The sequence below is a fragment of the Poecilia reticulata genome, chromosome 18, assembly GCF_904066995.2.
Source record: "Poecilia reticulata chromosome 18, P_reticulata-male-v2, whole genome shotgun sequence".
NCBI classification, from domain to species: Eukaryota; Metazoa; Chordata; class Actinopteri; order Cyprinodontiformes; family Poeciliidae; genus Poecilia; species Poecilia reticulata.
Genome location: NC_088847.1, coordinates 8,287,430 through 8,313,420, shown reverse-complemented (window position 1 = coordinate 8,313,420; position 25,991 = coordinate 8,287,430). Strand labels below are relative to the sequence as shown.

At 38.5% G+C, this 25,991-nt stretch overlaps 1 protein-coding gene across 4 annotated transcripts in view; it reads left to right on the top strand.

Annotated features, from left to right (window-relative positions):
* Window positions 1-25,991, top strand: part of htr2cl1 (5-hydroxytryptamine (serotonin) receptor 2C, G protein-coupled-like 1) — a 201,362-nt gene that overhangs the window by 130,106 nt on the left and 45,265 nt on the right. For 3 of the 4 annotated variants that reach the window (XM_081598965.1, XM_008435326.3, XM_081598966.1), the window contains 2 exons: window positions 17,465-17,634; window positions 21,907-22,937. In XM_081598965.1, coding sequence (XP_081455091.1) covers window positions 22,523-22,937 — 415 coding nt within the window. In that variant the 5' untranslated portion in view covers window positions 17,465-17,634; window positions 21,907-22,522. The remainder of the gene's footprint in view (window positions 1-17,464; window positions 17,635-21,906; window positions 22,938-25,991) is intronic. The other variant, XM_008435330.3, reaches the window with a different exon arrangement.

Here is a 25,991-nt window from a genome sequence, read left to right as displayed (position 1 = left end):
TACTTATACCTAACAAGAATAATTGGGAATTATATAGGAAAGTGAAAATGTTTTGGGTTTTTTTTGTTATTAATGAGAAATATATTATAAAACAGACATTAAACAGACAAGTAAAAATTTGATGTTTACCTCGTGGCAGTTTGTAACCGGACAAAACCACTCATGTCTCAACACTAATTTAATAACAAGTAATATTGTTGTTTATAAAACACAAGCTATTTTGAAATATTCCTTATCTGCAAGAAATTGACAGTTGGTAAATTTTGCAAAAGGGAAATTAAATGTTTACTTCGTGGCATTGGTTACCAGAAACCCGCTCATCTCTTAGCAACAGATTGTTATTGTTCAAGAAAAATAAGATTTTCCTGCTCTTTTGAAATACTACTTATACATAACAAGAATTGTGCAGTTGGTGAATTTTACAAGAAAGTGAAAATGTTTTTCTTTTGTCGTCGGTGAGAAATATATTATAAAACACACATTAGACACAATAGTAAAAATTAGATGTTTACTTCGTGGCACTTGGTTACCAGAAACGCGCTCATCTCTTAGCAACAGATTGTTATTGCTAAAAAAAAACTTAATATTTCTTCTGCTCTTTTGAAATACTACTTATACCTAACAAGAATTGTGGTCAACTATATAGGAAAGTGAAAATGTTTTTTTGTCATTAATGGGAAAAATATTAAAAAACAGACTTTAAACACAAAAGTAAAAATCTGATGTTTACTTCGTGGCAGTTCGTTACCGGAAAAAACCACTCATGTCTTAACACCAATTTAATAACAAGTAATATTATTGTTTATAAATCACAAGCTCTTTTGAAATATTCCTTATCTGCAAGAAATTTAGAGTTGGTAAATTTAGCAACAGGAAAATCAAATGTTTACTTTGTGGCACTTGGTTACCAGTAATGCGCTAATCTCTTAGCAACAGATTGTTATTGTAAAAAATGAATAAAGATTTCATCTGCTCTCTTGAAATACTTCTTATACCTAATAAGAATTTTGATGAATTATACAAGAAAGTGAAAATGTTTTTCTTTTGTCATTGGTGAGAAATATATTATAAAACAGACATTAAACACTAAAGTAAAAATCTGATGTTCCTGGCAATTCGTTACCGGAAAAAACCGGTATCTCTTAACACCAATTTAATAACAAGTTATATTATTGTTTATAAAACACAAGCTCTTTTGAAATATTCCTTATCTGCAAGAAATGTAGAGTTGGTAAATTTTGCGAAAGGAAAATCAGATGTTTACTTCGTGGCACTTGGTTACCAGAAATGCGCTAATCTGTTAGCAACAGATTGTTATTGTTAAAAAAAAATTACGATTTCTTTTGCTCTCTTGAAATACTACTTATCCCTAACAAAAATTGTGCAGTTGGTGAATTTTACAAGAAAGTGAAAATGTTTTTCTTTTGTCATTGGTGAGAAATATATTATAAAACACACATTAGACACAATAGTAAAAATTAGATGTTTACTTCGTGGCACTTGGTTACCAGCAATGCGCTCATCTCTTAGCAACAGATTGTTATTGTAAAAAATGAATTAAGATTTCTTCTGCTCTTTTGAAATACTTCTTATACCTAAAAAGAATTTTGGTGAATTATACAAGAAAGTGAAAATGTTGTGGTTTTTTGTCATTGGTGGGAAATATATTATAAAACATACATTGAACTCGAAAGTGAAAATCTGCTGTGTACTTCATAGCACTTGGTTACCAGAAAACGCGTTCATCGCTTAGCAACGGATTGTTATTGTTAAAAAACATAAGATTTTTCTGCTCTTTTGAAATACTACTTACTACTTAACAAGAATTGTGCACTTGGTGAATTTTACAAGAAAGTGAAAATGTTTTTCTTTTGTCATTGGTGGGAAACATATTACAAAACAGACATTAAACACTAAATTAAAAATCTGATGTTCCTGGCAGTTTGTTACTGGAAAAAAAACACTCATCTCTTAACACCAATTTAATAACAAGTTATATTATTGTTTATAAAACACAAGCTCTTTTGAAATATTGCTTATCTGCAAGAAATTTAGAGTTGGTAAATTTTGCAAAGGGAAAATCAGATGTTTACTTCGTGGTACTTGGTTACCACGAATAACATCTGTTAGCAACAGGTGTTATTGTTAAAAAAGAAAAGTAAGATTTCTTTTGCTCTCTTGAAATAGTACTTATACCCAACAGGAATTGTGGTGAATTATACAGTATAGGAAAGTGAAAATGTTTTTTTATTTTTTTTTTCTGTCATTGATCGGAAATATATTATAAAACAGACATTGAACACAAAAGTAAAAATCTATTGTTTACTTCGTGGCAGTTCGTTACTGGAAAAAAACACTCATCTCTTAACACAAGTAATATTATTGCTTATATAACACAAACTCTTGAAATACTGCTTAGACACAAGAAACCTACAGTTCGTAAATTTTTCAAAGGTAATAATCTGTTTACTTCGTGGCAGCTCGTTACCAGAAAACGGTAATAATGTGAATGAAAGATTTTGTACTTATCGTTGACCTTGCCAATTTGTGACTTAGCTGTGATTTGAAAATCTGCGATTCTGCTTTGTGAGTTTCATGATGCATTACAGCGCTCATTAAAGTCAAATTCCATAACTCAAGTGAAATTTTTTTTCTTCTAAATCTCTTCTGTTTCTAAAGCAACCATATGAAGGGTGTACAACTTTGAATAATTGTATAAGGAAATAGCTAATATTTGATTAGTTAGACATATAAGTGGCCTTTTTTCTCCACTCAAATCTGGTGCTAGTGTGCTACAAACACTATTAAAAAGTGAAGGTAATGCTTTAAATAGTTTTCCCACCTCAACGATGCAATTAAAGACATGGTACTACAGCGTTGGGCAAAAATAATTAATACCCTGTTAAGTTGTGTTTGATTTTGTAGGTTTGCAGTCTGGGGACTGGCTAGGCCACTAAAGTGACCCTGATGTGTTTTTTCCTTTTGTGCTCTTTGGGTCATAAAACATTTCTTTTCCTCAAAACTCAACTGTTGAGTTGATGGCAAAAGTGCTTTGTTTTATTTTTCATAACTTTTCCTCCGATGGGGGGCCGGAGTCAGGAGTGCCTAAATGTAAAATTTTTTTGTTTTCCAGAAAGCACAATCAAATAACCCTCTCTGGGTTCTTAACAGAAAAAAATCCAGGAAATAAAACTACTTATTGAATAAATACAGTATTTTCCGGGCTATAAGCCGCAGATATCTCTGCTGCTCCAGGTTTTCCACAGCGATGCAGCAGCAGCAGAGGGGGGCGGACACCCAACATTTGAGTTATAACAGGTTAATTGAATATCACATTTATTACAGTTGAAAAAGAAAAAGGTGCCAAGTTTAGATTTAACTGAACTGATTACGGTAGTTTCCGAACGGTAACTGTAACAGTAAAAGTGCTGATCTTTCGTGTTTGCTACTGGCATGTGCTAAATGAAAATGGGCGCTTCCTTCTTCTTCTTGCTCTTCTTTAGATTTCATTGGCAGCTTGCATCCATTATTGTTGCACTACTGCCATCTATTGGATCCTAATATCTATGCCTCAAATTCTCATAATGATCCCAGTATTATTTTAAAAAAACGAAAAATCTTTTTCCCCTCAATGCTATTTAACTGATCAACATTCTCAAATTTCAATTCCCTTTTAAAACCTAATTCCGTTTTTATGGGCGCTTTCTTCTTTTATTTCCAATTTTGACTTCCAATGATTCACTTTCTGCCAAAGAGCCCCCTGGTGGTTGAAGAAAAATCCACATATAAACTGCACCGGGCTATAAGCCGCATGGTTCAAAGCTTAGGAAAAAAGTAGCGACTTATAGTCCGGAAAATACGGTACATGAAAAAAAATCTAAATGCTCTCTGGTATTGTTCAGAGGGAGAAATGTGGAGGCGGGCTGGATCCGGCCCGCGGGCCGTAGTTTGGGGACCACTGGTATAACTCATCAGAGTTGTTTTCTGTCATGTTCCCTTGACAGTTTAGTCACACGATTCCACATGAAGCAGACGCACAAAGCCTGAAAAATGAGTGATGTGACGTTTACGAACGATTGTGATTCTTTTAAATGACTCTTTACCACGAACGATGGGGCTCAAGTCGGTGTTAACAAGAACTGTTATTTGTGGGGGGGGTTTAACAACTTTGCTTGCTTACAATGCTCTGCACACATTATTAAAAGATATATTTATTTAATTGGCGAATAAATGAAATAGTAGAAAGGGATGTACGTATGAGCACACAGAGCGAATTCTCATTGCTCACCCTTTGTTTTTGTCGCGTGTTATGGCAGCTCTGAGCGACCTGGCTGTTTCAACGTCACTAAAATGTTATTAAAACACACGATACTTGTAGAAAAGAAAACTAAATGGGTATTTGACATTTGTATTTTAAAATTTTACAGTTTATTAAAATAGATATGCATATTTTTATGTAAGAACACATTGTGGTTATTTACTTAATACACACGGTGGAACGTTTTTTGTATACTTCACCCACAAAGACGATTAAAAATAAGTGTATAATGGATAAAATGGTGTGTTTTTGGAAATATGTACATTTTCCATCACTATCAAGAATCTATAGGTCTTAAAGTCATACCTTCTCAATATGAATCCATCATATAGAGTACCTGGATTTGTCATTTTTGGCATACCCAAGTACCAAACTTTACCGGAACAATTTTTCATCCAACTTTTAACTTTCATCCAACATTTAATGATTCTTTTTGAGAAAAGCAAGGCCTTTCTCTGTGCGAATGTTTTTTCAGCATCACTGACGACAAGTTGAGATTGCTAACCCGATCTAATCAGTTCACTTGATTGGTTTGAAACTTCCAGATAGTCGGAAGCAGATGGTTCACCCGCTCGATTGCCAAGGATTTTTCGTCAGCGGCTGACTTCTCCTAAGCGCGTCCCAGCTGTTTCTGTGGAAACGGCCATATGGGAAATAAATTAACGAGCCTTTTCTAAAAAAATTTTTCTTTTACATTAACAAGCCCGGCAATGGTAAATATCCTGCACACTGGAACAACTCCGTCAAAGTCCCCGTTCGTTCGGTCAGCCCGCAGCCCGAAGCGACCCGTGTAAGGCGCAGAAGAGAAATATTGTGGTTTCTTGATGGATCTTCTGCCCACTTCCACTGTCTGCACATGTCATCTTGTTCACTGGCAGCATACACTATTTAAAGAGGAAGAAAGTAAGGGGCAAGGGTTCAACGATGAAATGTGGTGAGGTATAAATATCCGGAGCAAGAGAGCGAGAGAGCAAGATGTGTCACAACTCCCCAAGTGTTCGCAGACCAGTTCTTCTCCTTCACACAAAATTTCCTGCGAGGCCTGGGGAGAGAGATGGAGAGAGAGAGGGCAGAGATGGATTGAAAGGGGAAGACAGCGGAGAGATGGAGGAGTGTGTCGGTGCCCACTCAAGGGCAAAGTGCACCTTGACAGCCTTTCTTGAAGAGTCATGTCATTTCTTCTGTCTCTATTTCTGCCTGTTTTTACGTTCCTCTGGGTCATAATGTTTTTACTCCTGTCAGATTTTTTCTCCCCTCTCATCCTGCCCTTAGTTTTTAGTTATTTATCTATCCAGTGGCTTCGTTGCGAATCAATCGTGTAACTACATCCGATCAAGCTACACCAGTTGATTCAAGAGTTAGTGTTTTAAACAACAAGTATTTAAAGTGTTTTTGTTCTGTACTCATTGGGGGGTTTTTTGTACAAATTTGTGTTTCGAGTTGTATGCGCTGCTTTAATTTGGTAATCTGGTTGCTAATGTGCACTGAGTTAACGTTTGACCTTGTATTTCCTGTTTTTCTGCTGTTCGGTCTCATTGGGTTTCGTCTGTTTATGTGATCCTTGTGTTCGCCTTGACGATCAGGGTTTTGTCATTTTTCCGCTCAGCTCCCCATGTCAATTTTTCCCTAAAGCTTCTTTCAGCGTCCATTAATCAGGCTCACCTATTCCCACTCCAGCAATCACCTGGTTTCCACGGCGATTTGTCAGTCTTTTCTGCTTTTAATTCCTGGTTCTTTCATCATGTCGCTCCGGTTTTGTCCCCTCGGCACCCCTAATCTCTACAAACAACTTTGTTTTTCTTTACATTTTTCTCTAAAATTCACCTCTCAACAATAGTTACATTTTAATTGAAGCTCAAATGTTTTGTGTTTTATTAGCAGTAATGTTAAACCCACGCCTTCTTGATTATTTTTGTTCAAGCAGGAAGTTTATTTCTGATGGGAAATGGGAGAGGCTATTGTCATAACAGAAAACAAAAATTAAAACTAGGTGTTGCTGGAACTGCAGCAGTTTTTGTTTCACTATTAAAATTGCAATCGTCGAATTCATAATGCAGTTATAATAGAATCAGTTTTATTTTATTCTATAACTAAAATGTGATGTGCAAAGACCTGAATATGTGATCACACTGTAAAATACAACTTTCTTTATTATGAGCCAAATGCAGGACACAAAACTTCTAATATTTTTCATTATCTAGCTTCCTCTTTGCAGATTTTCTGCAACCGATCCCACAGATTTGGTGAGTTAGTGTGTATCCTTCAATTCAAAATTCAATTCTTTAAAAAAAAAAGTATTTCAGACATGATAGCAGTGTAAAGTAACAGACATAAACAGTGAATGCAAAATATGCATAATCTTAGCATGTTTGAAAAGAAGTAGGAAGAAGTAAAAAACTTACAAACTTCTACCCCATAAACTCCATACTATATTTTCAGATAGACCCTCATTAGATATAAAATAAAAAATAAAAAATCTTGACATAATCAAAAGTAACAGAAATGAATAGGAAGGATTTTACACAGTATAGATATGAGTCTGAATAAATAAGCGGATAGTGCGAATATGTCACTATGTATAAACACCATTTACTCTGAGTCCCTTTAGTCATAAATGTATACATTATTTACTATAGAAATTTGTCACCTTAAAAATATTTCTTTTTAAAAAAAAGAGCGAAATTGTTTTTGATATTCCAAGATTTTTGCTAAGTGACACATTGTTAACCAAATTCTCCTCGCTTTGGTCCACAGAAAGTGAGATTAGCAGAAGCTATTACAGGTTGAGAGGATAGTTATGTTTTGCGGTGCCACGCAGACATTAAATCACCTTTCTTAATTTAGGCCTGTTGTCAACAACAGTGTTGTGTAAAACACTCTAATTACATAAACTATAAGAGATGAAGAAGCCAGACATTTCTGGGTCAAATCTGTCTCACTGTGAACGATCAGATGCTGGCATAGAAGCTCAGTGACGACTGAATCAGCATTGTATTGAAGAACATGAGGAGTGACTGATACACACACGCACACACACACACACACACCAAGTTATAATCCATCTTAATACCTGCGTGTGTGTAAATAGCGTTGTCGTGGAGAAAACATCACACAACCTGCACATGATCACACAACCTGCGGATGATGTTTTTACTGTTTAACCTTGAGGCTGCTTATTTTCTAATTTTCTTATTCAATACCAAAATGTAGCCTCCTTTAAATTTCGACACGCTTCCCAATTTTTCACTGCATCTATTTGCATACATATGAAATGTGTGCACAAAAGTGATATGCAAACCACCCCCACCCCTTATTTGTATTCTACACGAAAGCTGAAAACAATGTAAATGCGTAATAAATCATTGACTCTAAACTCTCACAGAATTCCATGAACTCATAAAAGCAAAAAACCCCTCTGTTTTTTTTTTTTTACCAGACAAGTATCTGTGGCAGAATTAGCATAAAAAAGATGTTAACCTTGCAACTTGTTTGCGAGCATACAGGTTTTCTCACTAATAGCACTGGCAGATGATACAAGCAAAGCTGCACATTCACAGTGGTTTTATTTTTAGGACCAAGAAAAGGTTTTTGTGTGGCGTAGGTGTGGGGTGGAGGGGGGGATTGTTGGACAAATTGTTTGAACCCCAAGCTCCCATGTGTGCAACCAAACTGAAAAGATCGGGTTTTTACCACATCCTAAAATTATTTCAATCAGTCCTCAAGTGTACAGAAACACACCACAGACGTACACATATCTAGAGGAGCCAGGCGGCTATGTGACAATCTTTTAATACAATCCAGCATTTCGTGAGCAAGAATACTTGAAAAGGGATGGATGTGGACCCCTGTAAATTAGACATGGCAGACAGTGGAACTGTATCTATGGCATGGTAATCGGCTATTTATGCTTAACGTTAAATATGAAGACACATGCAGACATCTGTCTGTTTGCCATGTCCATTTTGTCTGAGTTTTAGTATGTCATCAAGGAAGCTTGCCACGGTAATTGTGCTGACAGCGTAGCACAGTGTAAATCACCATCAGATTCACAAGGCAGTGCACTGCTCTCTTATTCATTGCTATTGCAAGCCCCAATTAGAACATTTCTGAAGAAATTTAGAAGGGTATTGCCAAAGTGTGTAATCGAACCAGAATCAGGGGTTCTGATGCTGAAAATTAGCAACACTGTTAAGGTTAGCTAAAATGTTAGCATGCGGATATGTTGACTAACATTGACTTATCCCACTTAGTATGCAAACATTGTATGAGCTAAAATGAGCCAGCATGCTAATGTTAGCTTAAATGCTGTCTGTAGGATGTACAGTATCACTACCGTGTTGACTGATACTGACTTAATCCATTCAGTATGGAAACAATATTGTGTAAGCTAAAATTTCGCTCAAATGCTAAGGTTAGCATAAATGCGGTCAGTAGCATTTGGGGTATCTCCATTATGTTGACTGATATGTTTGCATTTACTATGCAAACATAATAAATAACTTTCCACATGCTTTTTGTTAATATGTAAAGAATAAAAAATGTCAAGACTGATATTTACTTTAACATAATTTTATTATCTTTTGCATAAAAAAAAAAGAAGTAGTATACATGTATAAAATTCTGGGTGTCAGATAAACACATTTTCCCCAAACTCATCCACTGTGAAATTAAATTCAGTGTGGTTTGCTTTCAAACGGAAATGCAAATTTTTTCCATTTGGCTCTTCCGAGCCTCATCCTTATATGATTAGAAAGTTTCAAATTCCTGCAAGGTTTAATCAACAGCCTATGTTTATTTAATTGAGTTAGAGGCTGTTCTGCCAGTGGATTACAACATGCCTCACAGTCAAATCAACTGATCACAAATGTACAACAAAGTCTGTGTAAAACACTCTGAGAGAAGTATAATAACATCAGCTGAGAGTGGTTTCAGTGCCAGAGGCTGGAACTAAATTGACAATTTGTAAGAAATATTCAGATTTATAAGATCAGAAAAAAATAATATGGTTTATTTTCTACTTTTTTAAACTTACCAAATGACCAGAGGATCACAAAATCCACACAAAACAGGGAGAGTAATTTGGCCTGTGATTAGATGAGCTGACAGAACAGCCAATGACACACTACTGGCAGTGTAATGCGGGCATTAAAAACCCATCTGGGACATCTGTCCAGTTGGTCTGATTATTGTTCCCTGGTGTATTAACAGCCCGTCTTGAGCGCTCACTCACATACACGGAGTCAGAACCCACGCCACAACTGGACCCCATCTGGTGTCCACAAAACCCTCCACATATTTTTATTTTCCTAAACGGAAAACCACGGTAGTTAGAGATTAACTATTGCTGTCAAGGTTTTTTTTTTTTTTTTTTTAGTAGGAATGGGTTTTTATGAACAAGTGTTTATCGTAAATTTTGGAAATTCATTGCGAGTCCTTGTACTGTCTTAAAATGCAGAGTGTTAATAGATTCTGGTTGAAAGAATCCAAATGCAGGAAAAAGGCACAGTAAGGTAGTAAAAAAATGATAAAGCAACTTCACGGGCAAAAGGAGCTTAAAGGGGCAGCGTTATGTAAAATGTAGTTTTTTGAGCTTTACATCATGTTACATTGTTAGTCCCTCATCTGAAACTTACCTGGAGTGTTTCCTGGATTCTGACATGCATGTTTGAGAAATACTTTAATCTCCCGTGGCAACCATCCAGCTGTGCAAAATCACGGACAAGTGCTGACTTTAAGGACGGACTCCTCTTCTGAGCTTCCATTTCACAGAGCAGCCACTCCCCGAGACGCCTCGCTCAGCTCCTTCAGACTAGCCACCAGTAATTAGCAAACATCTGACAGATCTGTGCATCTGCTCATTTACAGCTCAGGAAAAACGTCTCGTTTTCCATATTTTTTTACTTGTTTTGAGAAGGGTGTTTTTTTCCTCAATGTGGGCTTGGCTCCTCAATTCCAGCAAAAGGAACTAGTAATACTTTGGCAAGCGAAGGCCATTTGGACTTTTATATGCTCCAAAGTTTCTGGCCCTCCTCTTTCCCAACAAGATTATCTGTGGGCAAACGTGATGTGTAAGAACTTGACTGACCTGCTGAGCCTCGACTTCAGCCTGACAGAAAACCTTCATGACACAGTAGCGAGAAATGCCACTTCTGTCGATAGCAGAGTTTGATCTCACAAATGCCTTTCTAGAACAACATTCTTAAAATTCCTATAACTACATTTCTAAACCACGGTTTAGAATACTGACACAGTTTTGGTCACATTTGTAATTGAAACACAGCTACTTTCGCAATGCCCATTATCTGCCACATTTGTGGGTCTGATGTAATAAATAACTCAGTGTTTCCTCTTAACGTCTTAACAACTGGCAGAAAAGGGAATCGCCAAGTGGACACACACATACTAGATGGCATATTCTACCTTCAATCTCACATTTGTTCTCAGTTTCTTCCCTTTTTTTCCCCCTTTTCTATTTTCACATACTGTACGTGTTGTGGTGTGAATTCAACTCACCGGAGAGACTCTTTCATTTTACACAGTGACACTTTGACGTCTGGGCTCCCTTGGCAGCTCCGGTCCTTTATTCCAATGAAATCCTGAACATTTTGAGGATTACAGAGATGGTTTGATTCACTCTGATTTAATCTTCCTCCATGTTGAACCTTAAACGGTGAAAACGACTGCGGGGAGCAAATTGTTTCTAACTGAAATGGAGATACTGAGGCAATTTATTCCATTTAATCAGGTTTGTGGTGGCGGGGACATTTCTGAAATATGGATGAGGGTGCACTCCGAGGACCGCTGCGTTTTTTTAGGTAACAGAAAAAGAATGAAAATGAATTATAATGCCTGATTTTAAGAGTATCAATAATCTCTGACTTTAAAGGAACCTAAGTAGGTTTTTTTTTAAACTTCTGTATTTTGTGTGGCCGTATTTTGAGTTAATGAACTAGTTGGTAAATGATCGGCATTGTAGGGGATTCTCAATTGACTTCACAATCAAATAATCAGCAAAAAATGTACTCAAGAACTAGCTAATACGATTGATTTTTTTGTTTTTCCTTTAGTGTCTTTGCCACTTTTTGAAACAATGGCACCCTGGGTGATGAGTCACATTGCCCAGACTAAAAAAATAAAATAACTGTCATTGTACAACTTTATGTTTCAAAGAAAGCTCCTCATCCTTTTTCTACTTGTACGTTTGACCATCCTGTCACATCAGGTTTGCGCCACCTGTACATCAGTGGCTTTCAGGCTCCGTGCAGCTCCACTAACACCGATAACATCAATTACAGCTGCTCTGCTCCCCAGAGAACGGCAGCATCATAAGCTGAATGTCACAGCTGTCCCCCAGCTGTACCTTTTTCCACCAGGTGGGATTTTGCTCACATACTTTTCTTTTTTCTTTTTCAAAGATGATACCTGGCAGGATTTCCTCGCTCCTCTCAATGGATATCTTATTTCTGAGCTCCCATATTACCTTTTACTCATTACCTCAGCGTTATCGCAGTGTCTTAGGCTACGTTTACGCGAGACCGATGCCTGGGAACTGCTGGTATTTTCAGATGTTGATTGGAGAAAAGTTTATTGTTCATTCGGAACCGCAGAGACTTTTCAGATAAAACAATGCACCACTGCAAAATCACAAAATCTCACTATGTGTTTTTGGTCTAGTTTCCAGTGTAAATTAGCTTAATATGACCGAATAAGGCAAAACTAACTTAAAAGTTACTTGCCAGCAAGAAATAGGAGCTTGTTTTTAGCCAATAGTTCTTAAATATATATATATTTTAATTCCTAGTTCCATGGCAGATTTTTTTAATGTTTTGTTACAGGTGACAAAATCTATCACTGGAACTACTACTTTAAAATAAAAAAGAAATTAATATTCAGTCATTTTTGACTTAAAACAAGTTCCTATTTCTTGTTGGCTACTTTATTATAAGTTTGTTTTAGTGTACGAAGATGTTGCACTAAAAACTATCCAGAAATTTGTGTTTTTTCCAGTGCGAACGCTAATATAAAATTAATTTAAAAACACATTTAAGTTTGGAGTTGTAATGTAGCAAAATATGAAAAATATGGGGTATTTGTATCTATGCATTGTTCTGTAATTAGGCTTCCACTTGTCAGACATTGCAGTACATTCCCAAAGTGTTTACTTGCTAAAATGTTAAAAAATATATTTGTTTTTTTCCTGCAGTTTTCATAAAGTTGTGTGATTAATTTGTCTGATCCTATGACACTTTTAGGAATACATTAAACTACTTCAAATAAAATGTCGGTAAACCTTTGAGAACTCCTGAAACAAACGTTCTGCCTCGGCTCCGTGATTCACATTCTCCCTGTGCCTCCTCACAGTGCGCTTCATTCACTCTACTGACGGAAACTTTCCGATAAAAGCAGGGTGGAGTCTGCCTCTGATTAATAGGCGAGAAGACTTTCAGGAAATAATGAATTTCTCCCGTTGAGGTGTGGGTGTAATGTGTGGTTGAGTGATAATACATCCTTGTTGCACTTTCTTTCTCTCTTTCTCAGCTTTTTTTTTCTCTCTACATCGTGCTGCTACCAGTGAGAAATGCTCCATTTTCATTACCTCCATTATTGACTCTTGAGTGACATTTTCCAATTCCTTCCTTCGGACTTCCCATCCCTTCTTCTCCTCCTTATTAATTTTCCTCCTGGATGTGGAGTAAAGAATACAATCCACATGTTTCTTCCACCTGTACTTGGTTTTAAGTCCAAGATAGCTTGAACTTAAAACCAATAATTGAAGATAAATAAACTGCAGAGGGATGTTGGGTCCTATTGTGTTTGGGCCGTTACTTCGTAGAGCTCGTTTTACATGATTTACAAGTTCAGGTTTTTTTGCATTTGTATTATGCTTCCTGTTATTCTCCAAAAACGTATCTACATGGCCAAACTTAGATGGAAAATCAATAAATAAAATATGAAGAATTAATCTGAGTTTTTAAAGTTTTTATTTTGATTATTTTACCTTTAATGGGATAAAATGTAGTTTTACAAAATATAACTTCTGAACTCTGTGCCTCAGAGACATCGTAGTAAATGTTAGCTTACATAGTGTTGTTAAGTAAGGCTGTAAGGGACCAACCAGTAAGACATAGAGGACCCCCGGGTAAGTGAAGCAAAGACACAGCTGTCAATGCAACATAAAACCTCATTTTGACCTTGAGGTGTTGATTTGTGTGCGCTCCATATAAACTTTGTAAGGATGAACAGATTTACCAAAGAACCAATAGACTGGATGACAAGCTTTAAGTAGGGACTACAAAGTAAACTAAAATGAAAGCAGATTATTTTGGCAAAAAAATAACTTGGGCCATTATTTTAGGAAGGTGACAACTTGGAGGCATGGCCGACATGGACTGAACATCTTCATTCCCTTCCTCTGCAACCATTATTAAAACTACAGGAGGAACACCATGCTAAAACAACTCAGAAAATATACATCATCATTCACAACTTCTCCTCCTGTTGGCTGATTGGCTGAAATTCTACCAGAAGAATCCAAGTCAATGGGAGGAATCCGAGACTGAGCGGTGAAATGAGATTCGAATTGAACAGAATTGTGCAGAAAGGCCATAGCCAGGCTAAATCTGACCGGAACAAGTCTTAAACTTTTATGGTACAACAAAAATCCTAGATATTTCAGATAATGTTGAGTTTTCAGGTGAAAATGACTCCAAACAGTCCTAAATCTATCCTCATAATGAAGCTATTCATAGAAGCTAATTCAGGTAGTTACTCAAACTGTGCTCCTGCTTCCCACTCAGCAGAACATCACAAACACACCCTTCCAATCTGGTCGGTCCATTTAAGCTGCCTCACTTGGTGCATCTTCACTGCCGCTGCGACTGCTGCCCGCCTACGTACCTGCTGCTGCTTCTCTTAAGCTCATCCATCTCTCCAGCATCCACATGCCGACTGTGACATCAGAGATGCTCTCGTCATCTTCTAGCATGTTTGGAAACATGTCTAGGAAGCAGATTGAGAAACCTGACCAGACAAGTTGGAACACGATTTTCAAGTTTTTCACAAATGAGAAAAACTGAAAAATTGAGCCACAGATCAAGATTCAGATGCCTCTCCTTGCAGCTACAGTTTTTTAGGGTATGTCTCTATCAACTTTCCATTTTTTAGTTGTAGAACAGTTCAGTCAGATCTGATGGAAGGCATTTTTGGAAAACAATTTTAAAGTTTTGCGACCATCTTAGGGGTTAGATCGAAAGCAGGTGATAATGAATGTTGGGAACTAATTAGAGGCAAAACAGCTGAGGCAGGAGAAACTGGGGGAAGGAAACTAACACAAGGGAGCAAAACAAGGAAACAAATTATAATTTTCTTACTACTTCCTGTTGTCTTTGTTATTTTCGCCAGTATTAGCATTCAGTTGTTGACTTGTGTGATGCAAAAAAGTGTTTCCTGGTGCAACAACTTGTCAAAAAATGTTTTTTAAGCCTATTTATTTTAGTAATTTCAATTTGCTCAATTTTATGGTTAATCGCATCAGTTATTTGGGTGTTTTGCTCTTTCATTTCTGTACTCCGTGTTTCCAGCCTCACATGTTTCTTCCACCTGTACATCTTGCGTTATTTATTCTTGTTTGCTCAGGCTCTGTTCTGCTCCCTCTCACCCACCCATTGTTGACTCCTACTATCTTTACTTTCCATCTAACTTCACTTCCCATTTGTTTCCTCTCCCAGAATGAAACTATAATCCACCATGTCATGGTGAGCCATTAACATTCTTCAGCTGCTCTGCCTTCTTTTACCCGTGTCGCAGTCATTCCCTGTCTTCCAATTATCTGAGTGTCTCTGGCTTTGTCATCTTCTATCATTTGTGTCCTTTGCATCTTGAGTTTTATCCGCTCCCTCTTTTCTCTTTTATCTCTCTTACTGCGTGTGGCACCAAAAAGCTTGTCTGTCTCTCCGTGTTCTGGCTTTTGTATGCAGCTGAGTGCACACTACGTGTAATCGGAGCCTCTCAACTAATTTAGGGAACGCTGTGTTCTACCCTCCGTCGTGTCCTCGAGTGAGCGCGCTCCAATCGCTTGCGCTCCTGTCCAGTTTCGAACAGGAGCGGATGCTGAACGGTACAAACAGTTCAGCGTCCGGTTGTGACTGTTCGGCTCTTGCCTCTTGCAAACAAGGAAATGTAAATCTGTCTTTCGTTGAATACGTGCGTTGTGTTCTCTGTTTTTTTGGGTGGGTTTTTCTCTGTGAACCTCCCGTTTTGTTTTTGCAGTAGCACAGCAGTTGACAGCAGCATCTTCATATCATGAGTTCACTCCTCATCGTCTGTGACACAAATCACAAACACACCAATGCACACACAGACGGAGACTGTGAATGATGTGGTTTCACATTAGCGCTGCGGCACGCTGCTCGTCTTTCTCTCTGCTGGCTTTAACTTCCTCGCCCTACGTCTCACTTTACCTTAATTTTTCTGTTTGTTTTTCTTTTTACTGTATTTTTATTGAACTTCTGTACTATGTTTTGGACCATTCACTGTAAATTAGAGTATAATTGAATATTTATTTATTTAATTAGTTTATGTATTTATCTAATTAGATTCAAAAAGCAAAGTATATAGATTCATTGCAGACAGAGTTCTATATTTCAAGTTGTGATTTCTATTCATTTCCATGATTAGGGCTACAAATATATTATAAACAGTTACGAGATATGTTCATAATTAAGCCATGGCGATATCAACCATCAAAGGAGACATTGGCGTCTTATTCGGGCGTTGGAATGACGAACCTCTTATAGTTGCGACGTATGCGGCATCTTGGGGAATTTGTAGACTGTGATTTTACCTCAGAGCTGTGAATTCAACACCTTCAAATGACACGTTTTATAAACCGTTGTGATGCTTGAGAGCTCCGATGAAGCCAACTGCACATTGTCCAAAATAAAACAAAAGCGAACCGTCGACCTCATGTTACTTCCTGTCGTCTTCTTTGGCGTTTTCGCCAGTAGTAACATCCGGCTGTTGGTAATGTGACTCGTGTGATGAGAAAAAAAGTGTTTCAATACCACTGAAAAACCCACAACATCCTGGCACTCGCTTGATCAGAATCGGTGTGTTTCCGTTAAGCAGATTTATTCTCACAACTTCAATTTGTGCAATTTTACAGTTCACGGAAGTAAAGCTAGTTATTAATCCAGCCAACTAAGTCCTACTACAGTTGGACGTATGTTTAAGCAAGTCTGCATTTCTGTGTGAGAAATGACTGAAAAAGATGCACATTTTGATGATTCAGGGAATGCAGCTATTTTTACAAAAATGCAGCTATTTTTCTAAGAATGAATAACTCCCATTAATAATGCATTTCTTACTGCTATTCCCCTAAAGCAGTTTGTTTAACATGTTAGGGGTTTTTTTCACTTTAAAAGATGCTTCTTTTTAATATGTTGAAGGTGAAGCTAAAAGCTGTCCATTCCTACCACGTTATTTCAGAAATGTAATTTTTTTTGGAGAGAAGCAACCATCTGCTTCTCACAGACTGCCATTCAAAAAAACTAAAACTTGAAACGTCAGCATGTCTCATGAACTTCCTTGATAATGTTTCCCCCTCAGGTTGTTAGCTAGAAAACGTCCAGGTGGCGTCTTTGAAAACGACACATGCATAATTACCTTGAAATTGCTCTGGACGAGTTCTGGAAAAAAAAATACGCAGAAGTCAGCGCTCAAGTTTCAAACTCCAGCTTGCAAAACACACTAAAATCAATCTCTACAAAAGTTAGCAAAATTCAAGCTTTTTTTTTTCCTAAGGTAAATTTGTCAACAAAAAAAAAATCATGCCTTGCTCTTACTCTCGCTCATATCCTCAGGGTTTGGATGCTGTTGAAACTTCAGAATCGTCTAATCTAACCGTACGCTGTGAGGCTGTGATCCTGTTGGATGAAAGTAGTGAGGAGAAACGATCCGTAGTGATGCTGCTGCTCTTGCTTGTGTGTGTGGGTTTGTGTAGGAGTCATTGTAGTTCCAGGAGGTTTTCAGTCACATTTACCTCAGGTTTGATCTGAAGTGTTTCACAGCGGAACATCAAAGTCAGCCTCTCTTTGTTTTTTTTTTCTCTCCCTCCCTCCCTCCTTCCTTCCTCCTCCTCTTCTGCAGGCGCAGAAAGCACACATCTTCGCCGCAGATGTGTGGAGTGACAGATGACATGGGGATTAATACATCAGGTGAGGGAGCAAGCCAGGGACGCTGCGTCGCCAAGAGTCACTTCTGCCGGTAACAGAAATGAGCGGAAAAGGCCCAGCACATCGATCAGCGGGAGAGAAGAAGTGAGTGACCAGATTCCAGATAGGAAGAGACCACTCCTCTCTAAATCTGTTCATCTTCACTTTCTCTCTTTTTCTGTCTCGTTGATTTATGAGTTGTCAGCTAGAAAGTTATGACCAATTTAGCAAATTACTTTGTTTTTTTTTTAACACCTTGAGCATCTAATTGTTGTCTTAGATTTAAAGCCAACTCATTCAACTTGCCGTTTACTTGATTGTTCCATGGAGGATTTTTTTGTCTGCAGTACCATCCATCACTTAGGATTTTTCCTCTGACAATACAGACAACAATCTGTTACTTTAACGACTCGTTAAATCAACACCATATGCAATGCTGTGAAAAAAGGCTACTGTCAGACCAACAGAATCAACAAAACACTGAACTCAAACCTGTCAACAGGAAGTAGGCGAAAACATCTAAAAAAACACAAAACAGCACATCATCTGCCAGTCTGAAGAAAATCAACAGCCTACGAGGAACGGTTATGAGCTGCGTTTCTATTGGCCACAGAATTGCACAGATTGGAGCTACAAAAATAATTTTGCCCAACACTCCCTTAGCGCAATTCTCAAGGAGAGCCCAACAAATGTCAGCTGGGGAAGCTGGGGGGGTTGTCCCATCAGACCATCAGTTCCCGAAACCACACAAAGAAAAACCTCGTAAAAACACAGGGGTCAGTGCGCTGCAGTGAATATCATGTACAAGTCGCACATATTTGGAAATGTGAAAAACCACGGTCAACAAACAATAAGTATTTCACAAATAAATCTGAATTGGGCATTAAGCCTGGCAGTGTGAACATAGACATCGCATGCAACCAAATGAATTATACATGAGACCGGATGAAAATGCACATAAACAGATAAAGATAAATGTTTTACTAAATTAAATTAATTTAAATGACAAAGATGTCTATTCCTGTCCTTCTGAATATTTCTGAAGTGTTTCAGTGGCTGATTGTCACTTCAGTCTTCGCCTTAAAGGGCCACAGACTGTAGTTTCACCTTGAGGTAAAACTTTAGGCGATAATGGCTGTGATTACTAAATATCGACTGGTCAACAGTCGATATTTAACAGTTTCAACAGTGTGAAATCCGTAGTTGAATTTTGTCAGAGACTCTTACATCAATCAATTAAACAAAAAAGGATGCTTCCTCGCTGTCTTTGTTACAGGAAGCTGTTTGTCAGTCATGTTTGCCTCTTTGCCTGCGTTCCTGAGGCAACATCATTAGAGTTCACCAACCTTCAGTTGAGGTTTGGCTATTTTCGTATTGATTTCATTTGTTCACTAACCATTCAAGTGTTAGAATCTCATTCTACAGACAAAACTAATCGTCAACATTTGACTGCGGGTCGCGTTTTGTTGGTTTTGGACTTTCATTATTTTAAAAACGTTAAAATGTTTTTTGAGAAACGGCTAAAAAGATCAAATTTTCTACCCTACCTTAAAAATCTATTAAAAAACAACATTTTGTCTTGGAATTTGATACAATTGATCAAAAATAACATTAAGAAAGCAGTAAAACTCTAATCCGTTCAAACTTGTCTCACTTTGCCACCCTCCACTTCTTTATCTCACAGAGCAGATTAGTGCAGCACCAATTTGTCCCAGTGGCGAAGTGCGAGGTGACAGCGGTGACATCTGCGCCTTTCCATGGCTTCGGAGGCACAATTCCTTTATGATTCTCCAGCTGGATCTGCGTGGTTTCTCTCCGGGAAGTCGGCTAGCATGTGTTGTGCTGTCACAACACCAATTACGATCTACAGAGGACGCAAGTGGTTAGCCGAGGCGCACAATTATTCTCTCTGCAGGCTGCGTATAATCTTTGGTTGTAAGCTAATGAACTGTCTGTGTTCATGCCAGGTTTAAGGCTAAAGCTAAATGATTAAAAGGAAAAGGATAAGCACTGGTTGAATAACAACTTACTATCCAGTGGAGTGAAGTGATTGGTTGCGTGTTGTGTGACTTGGAATCCTTTCTTTTTACTTTCCCGGTCCTCTTCCTCGTGCTGCTCGGTTCGACTTCGCTGTGATGTGTTGCTGCTTTATCAGACCAGTAAAATGGTTTGCCTGCAGTGCTGTTTAGCTTCCTGTGAACAATGCTGATGTTTTTGCTCACAGGGAAAGATAGGAAGCAGCCTGTCTGTTACGCACTGTTCATGGGAGAAGTGATAAACTTTGTATTACAACATGGCTTGCACAGCTAATCCTTTGTTGTCCTTAGAAATTGTCACTCTGTGTCGCAACTGGATTTCCTACGAATCCTCCGCTCTTCAAATCCCCAATTCGTCATAATGTGTCATTTTTATTAGATATACAGCAGCCTCATTAAGTAAATTAGCTAGCAACTAGCTTTATGTTGCCTTGTTTTTCCCTCACTGTACGTACAAGTAAGATAATTAATCTGAAAGAAGTGACATAAAAGTCGCATCCTGATATCTCATTTTCCCTCTTTTTTTTACAGTATAAAGTGTGCGGTACAAGGTAGCATTTTTAGATTTAAAAGATGTATTACCCGTGTTCCACATTTTTGTAATTTTAAGTTCAAGTTCATTTTTAAAAATGGAACAATATTAATCAACATTTACACGTAAATGCACGAGATTATAGTTTGGATGCTGATTTCCATCCCTGGTTCCTTTTTATCAGTTTGATGTTAAAGAAAAATAATAAATACAGGAATAAAAAAACCCCCACAAAATAACATTGTGGAATAAGAAACACATTGAACCATCAACTCTAGATCCTGTCCTTGTCCGCTCACTGGTGCTCATTTGAATAAAATGTAATGTTGGTGGAGCATAACCATTAAAAAATATTTTATAAGTCAAGACAGAATCCTGATATTTTACAATGTTGTCCCAACTTAGTCGTTTGTGTTTTTGGAGTATTTGGCAGCACCTGCATTTCCATTAACCATAGAATTTGCGCAAATTGAAATGGCGAAAATACGTTTGCTTAATGGAAACAGGGCAAAAAGTCGTTGTGCTAAAATGAGGTGTTTTGAAATCTTTAGCACCCTCTGCAGATTCTCTATCAGCCTCAGATCAGGACTCTTGGGTGTAGGATATCCCAAAAATGCTTGTACTCGAATCTGACAGTGATATGAATAATTTATGGCTTAACTGTAAAACAGGAAAAGTTTAGTCTGATTTAATGTCAAACAGTGAGAGAGAAAAAACAGCGTAATGTGTCTTCTAGTGTACAGAGATATTAATCGACTTGTGCAACTTTCCGGAAACGACATCAGAGGAAGCAAGCTGTGAGCTTTTTCATGACTTGTAATAAATAATAACCCCCTAGGTTTACACAACGTGTTCGCCCTCACAGGCATTAATAATCCAAAATATTTTTATTTTTTTGACACATTTATGCTGAGACGGTTAATTTGTTCCCGCAGCCATTTACACAAACAAAATAGAGGCAAATGAAAACACTTGCACACACTGAGCAGTTTACAAACACCCCTGTGGTGAAGTAGGCAAAGCGGGAATTCTGTCTCTTTGTGTATGTTAGCGACTGAATACCATATGGTCACGCTTGGCGTCTTAATCTTGCAGTTTCGTACACCCCCTGCCCACTGCAGTGATCTCAGCTTAGGGCTCAGGTCCATCTGTAAACGTGTTGGCTCTTAAACACACACACTCTGAGGCGCACGAAAACTCAAGAAATCACAGTCAGCCATTCACTTTTGGTGCCCACGCGTAGTAAAACACATCTCACCCATTTCCACAGTCTGTCAAGTGTCGTCTTCCTGTTGTAGGCAAAGACGTCTGCACGCACACACACAACTCCCACACACCCTCCTCGCAGACTCCTCGACCTGTTCTTGAAGAGGTTTGCGAGGTGCTAAATCACAGAGCTTACTGAGGGGGTAAAGGTAAATTTAGAGGACAGGTTGCACTTGAACACAGATGTCAATGACAGGGTGTATCCAAGATTCTTCCTGATTTAGTCTCCTTTCTGTTCTACACATCCGTGCACGTTCTGAAGGCTTTTGTCGTGAACGAGGACAATGTGATAAATTAGCGAGGTTCGGGAAGACTCCCTGCAAGGATGATGACAGGAAGGAGAAGATGAGTACTGAGTGGGAGGGTTGATGGATGCATCAAAGGTGCAGCGAGGTGATTAAGGAGATGAAAATGCAGAGGTAGCTAGAAAGAAACGAGAGAATTGAAGAGCAAACCAACAATTTTGGTGCGGGAGGGAAGCAAGATAAGGTTTGGACAGATGCAATAATCAAACTTCTTCTTCCCATTCTGTTTTCTCTGCAGCTCAGACTGATCATCAACGCTGATCTGACAGATGGTGGAAACCCACTTGGGAAAAAAAACAACAACAAAAAAACACCTTGAGAAGTGAGGTTTACAGCTGAAAGCAAGAGATTCAAAGAGCTGTACCTTTTGGCAAACAAACCACCTCTGATTGGGTGGGTGCAGAAGGCTGTGGGCAGCCAGCCATGGGTATGAGTGATCCAATTTCCAGCTCGCAATTAGAAACACTTAAGGTCTGTGTTCTAGTAGGCGGGAGATGTGGCTCAATACCAATAAACAACTTGGGACAGCATGACTCGCCGTCTAAGTTGAGGTCCCTTTGCCAGTGGTATCTTGGCAGGAAATGGGAGGTTTAAACCTCAAACAACAACTTGAAACTGTTTGCAACAAGCAACACTTTTGTTTCCCCTCCGATATAGTATGATAGAAAATCTAATCCCTCCCAAACTTCTCCCTCTATTTTCCTGTCCGTCAAGTTTCTCCTTCCCTCGGATGTTGTGCCGACCCATAATTAAGCTCATGTTTGAAAACCCAACTCAACGCTTTGTGCGTTGCTAGCAAGCAAAAGGATTCCAACACCTTTCAGTCTTTGAAACAGTGACTACTCTTGTGAGGAATGGGTGGCCCAGCAAGGGCTCTCCTCGGTGGGTTTGGCACAACCACCTCCTCCCTGGAGGTTGGGAGTCAGATAGGTTGGCCGAGCAACAACCCACTGGACTTCAATCAAACCCTGGCGTGGGGAATGGGAGGAGGCGCGAGTGCGGCAGCCATGAGTCTGGGTTTGGGTTTGGACAATTCGACCACCCAGGAGTCGGTCACCAAGTCTGTGATCAAAGAGAAGAACTGGCCGGCGCTGCTGATCCTGGTAATCATCGCACTGACGGTCGGGGGCAACATCCTGGTGATTCTGGCGGTGTCCCTGGAGAAGAAGTTGCAAAACGCCACCAACTTCTTTCTGAGGTCGCTGGCTGTGGCGGACATGCTCGTAGGCATCCTGGTCATGCCCATTTCCCTCATCAACATCCTCTACGGTGAGTAATAACTTCACTGCAGTTGAGACCATATATTTAAATACACCAGGGTTTCCCCCAGTGTATTATAAGCCTGGCGGGCCACCAGGCTTTACTTGCGCCCCCACCAACCTTAGCATTGTTTGTTCATGTATTGTAAGGGGTTTTTTTTACACTGATGGTAAAGAAAGGTTAAAGCATCTCTTTGGCCACCCCAGCTCTAGTCACATTGATGAACTTGGCATATGATTCAAAACTTCATTGAGCAGCTTCTTTACATCATTTATTCATATGTTGTACAAAATCTAAGTGTAGTATTGAGGTGTTCTTCTACGGTTTTTCAGTAATTCTTACATTTCCGGGTTTCATCTTGTTAAAGGAGTTCTACTGCACCTATGGAGGGCATGCACAAAAGTTCCAGATGTAAACACAGTACACCTCTATTTTCTGATTAAATATTCATGGACTTCTGTTTAAAAAAACTCAATGCAAACAAGATAATAGTTCACACTGTGTTGTTAGTTAGATTAGAGTAATTTAAGTATCGTAAGACTTTGATTTGGTCCGGGTTGCCCTTAGCTTAACCATCAGGTGCATCCTCCATAGTGTATTCTCCATATCAAGGTCCACTGGTGTGAACACATAAAACTAAATGTATAGACACACATTTTTAGACTTGTGTCTTATAAAAAATGTTGTGTATTATTGAATTAATACTAACATTTAGTACCAGTATGTATGACCTGATGTTTTTTAGTATGCAAATCCGTTTCAGTCGATATGAAGACATAGAAATTGCTTTATCAAATAGGAACATAGATCCAGATAATTCTAATTACGCCACGATCAAACGTACTTCACATGTCGAGACCTCAGTTGGGAAAGAAAACGGATGATCTCATCCTTCTCAAAAAGACTTCTTTCTTTGCGGAGACCTATTTTAATGAAGACGGATTCGTGCCTATCACTCTGAGCCAATATTTAAATGATCTTCGCAGCGGATTTCTACCACAACGCTGGAGCACACACCCACTCACCAGCTGCTTGCCAGCACACTGCGACATGTGTGCTGTGATCACTTCAAAATATTTTTCCCGTGTAATTATTTCAATGACTATTGCTTGCATGAGATGCGGCACACTGTTATTTAGCGAGCGACTTGACTTTCAGAGAACGCCAGCTTGGTAATTGCGATATGATCCCAGTCATCCGCTTGTGTTCCTGCTCACGGTGTCTGGGCCAGCATTATGCATGAACACCCCCTTTTTAGTGTAATAGTATTTTAGTGTTGTGTTTTTTTTTCTGATGTTAAGAACAGAGTGGATTTCTTTGCCTCTGCAACCTCAGCCAGGTCTCCAGTCTAACACCTCCAGGAAGCGTGCCCTTAAATGTCACCATCACAGCAGTGATCCCTGAGCTGATAACTTGAGGGAACCTTTTTTCAGTGCCATATACAAACACATGTCAACCTTTTGCAGCTTTCGGCTAGATGGTAATCGTTGTTATTGCTGACATCACTGCCTTCTGAGTTACTTACTTTTATGTGTCTGTCTGGAGGCTGTGGCTAATATCATGTCAGCAAATAGACTGAGACCTTCTGTAATGCTCAGTTTGGTACTTTCAGATCAATGAAGGCAACTGGATCTGTCAGTGTATCTATTAAAGGGGCAGTATTATGTAAAATTTATTTACATCACGGTATGATGTCATTCCCTCATCAAAACATACCTAGAGTGTGAATTTGATTCTTTCATGCATGTTTCAGAAATCCTTTGATCTCAACTGTTCCACTATGCAAAACGCTTAGTGGGACCAAGCTCCGCCTTCAAGCACAAAGCTCCTCCTCTGAGCTGCAGTTTTCGAGGTTGCTCCTCATAAATATTCCTTCCCACTCAGTTCCTTCAGACTACTACTACTCCAACATATATTTATGTACTTATTATTATGTCTTCATTTTATGAATTCTAGTGTCTGAGTTATCACTTTTGAGTCAGTTTTGAGTCACATCCCTTCAAATAATTTATTGTATTTTTCAAAAATTGTATTTACGTCAGCGCGGTATGGATAATACAAATATGTATTACAATGTATTTGACCGGAATCCCATAGTGTAGATGGAAATTGTTTTTTAAAAAAAAATTAAACATTTTTTTAGAACAATAAAAATCTGTATTGTAGCTGGAGATTAAGTTACATGTTATTTGGACGTACTAGTGGAGTTTATGTTGTTTAAAGGAAGACTAGAGCAATTCAAAGTGTTGCCTTTTAAATTGTCACTTTTGGGTAGAAATGTTTCCAAAATACATGTAATTTCGTAAATAGTTTAAAAAAAAACTTTCCTTTTTAAATTTCAACTTCACACAATTTGGACAAAGTTACATAATCTTGTTATTTTCTGCTATTGATCACTGGAACAACAGACTTAATTTGCTGACTTGATCATTTAATGTGTGTTTTTCAGAGAAAACAGCTTCTTTATTTTTCTGTTCTGGCTGTGGTTGGCTAACAGCTGTCGTTATGATCACTTGACGTACCGTGGAGTGATTTTTATTCCACTCAGTGAGACAACAATGTAGACTATGGTGAAAGCCACATTTTTACTCATCATGTCTTTTTTTTTTTTTTTACAGAGTTAGAAAGGAGAAAATTCGAACCAATGAGCAAATCTTTGAGGCTAGAGACTGCTCAGGCAAAAAATATTCCATTTTGTCACCTTTCCAAAGTAATCTCTTCCACAGCCGCTGGTGTAAAATCCAGCACCTCGCCATGAAGGCTGCTGCTGCAAACATTTGTTATAGAACGGTTCGCTCTCAGGAGCTCAAACTGATATTCTAACAAGCTGAATAGTGTGTTTGACTGTGTACCTCCATTTTTTTTGGCCTTTTTAATCTCATCTTGCAACCTGATTACAATCCAGCAGCAGGGTCGCTATCTCCAGCAGTCACCAGGCGAGAGGCGGAGTACACTGCTGGCAGTTCACCCAGGCTACCATAAAGGCACACGGGACAAACAGTACACACACACACGCACATACACACACACCAACACCCAGGTGGAATTTAGAGAGACCAATTG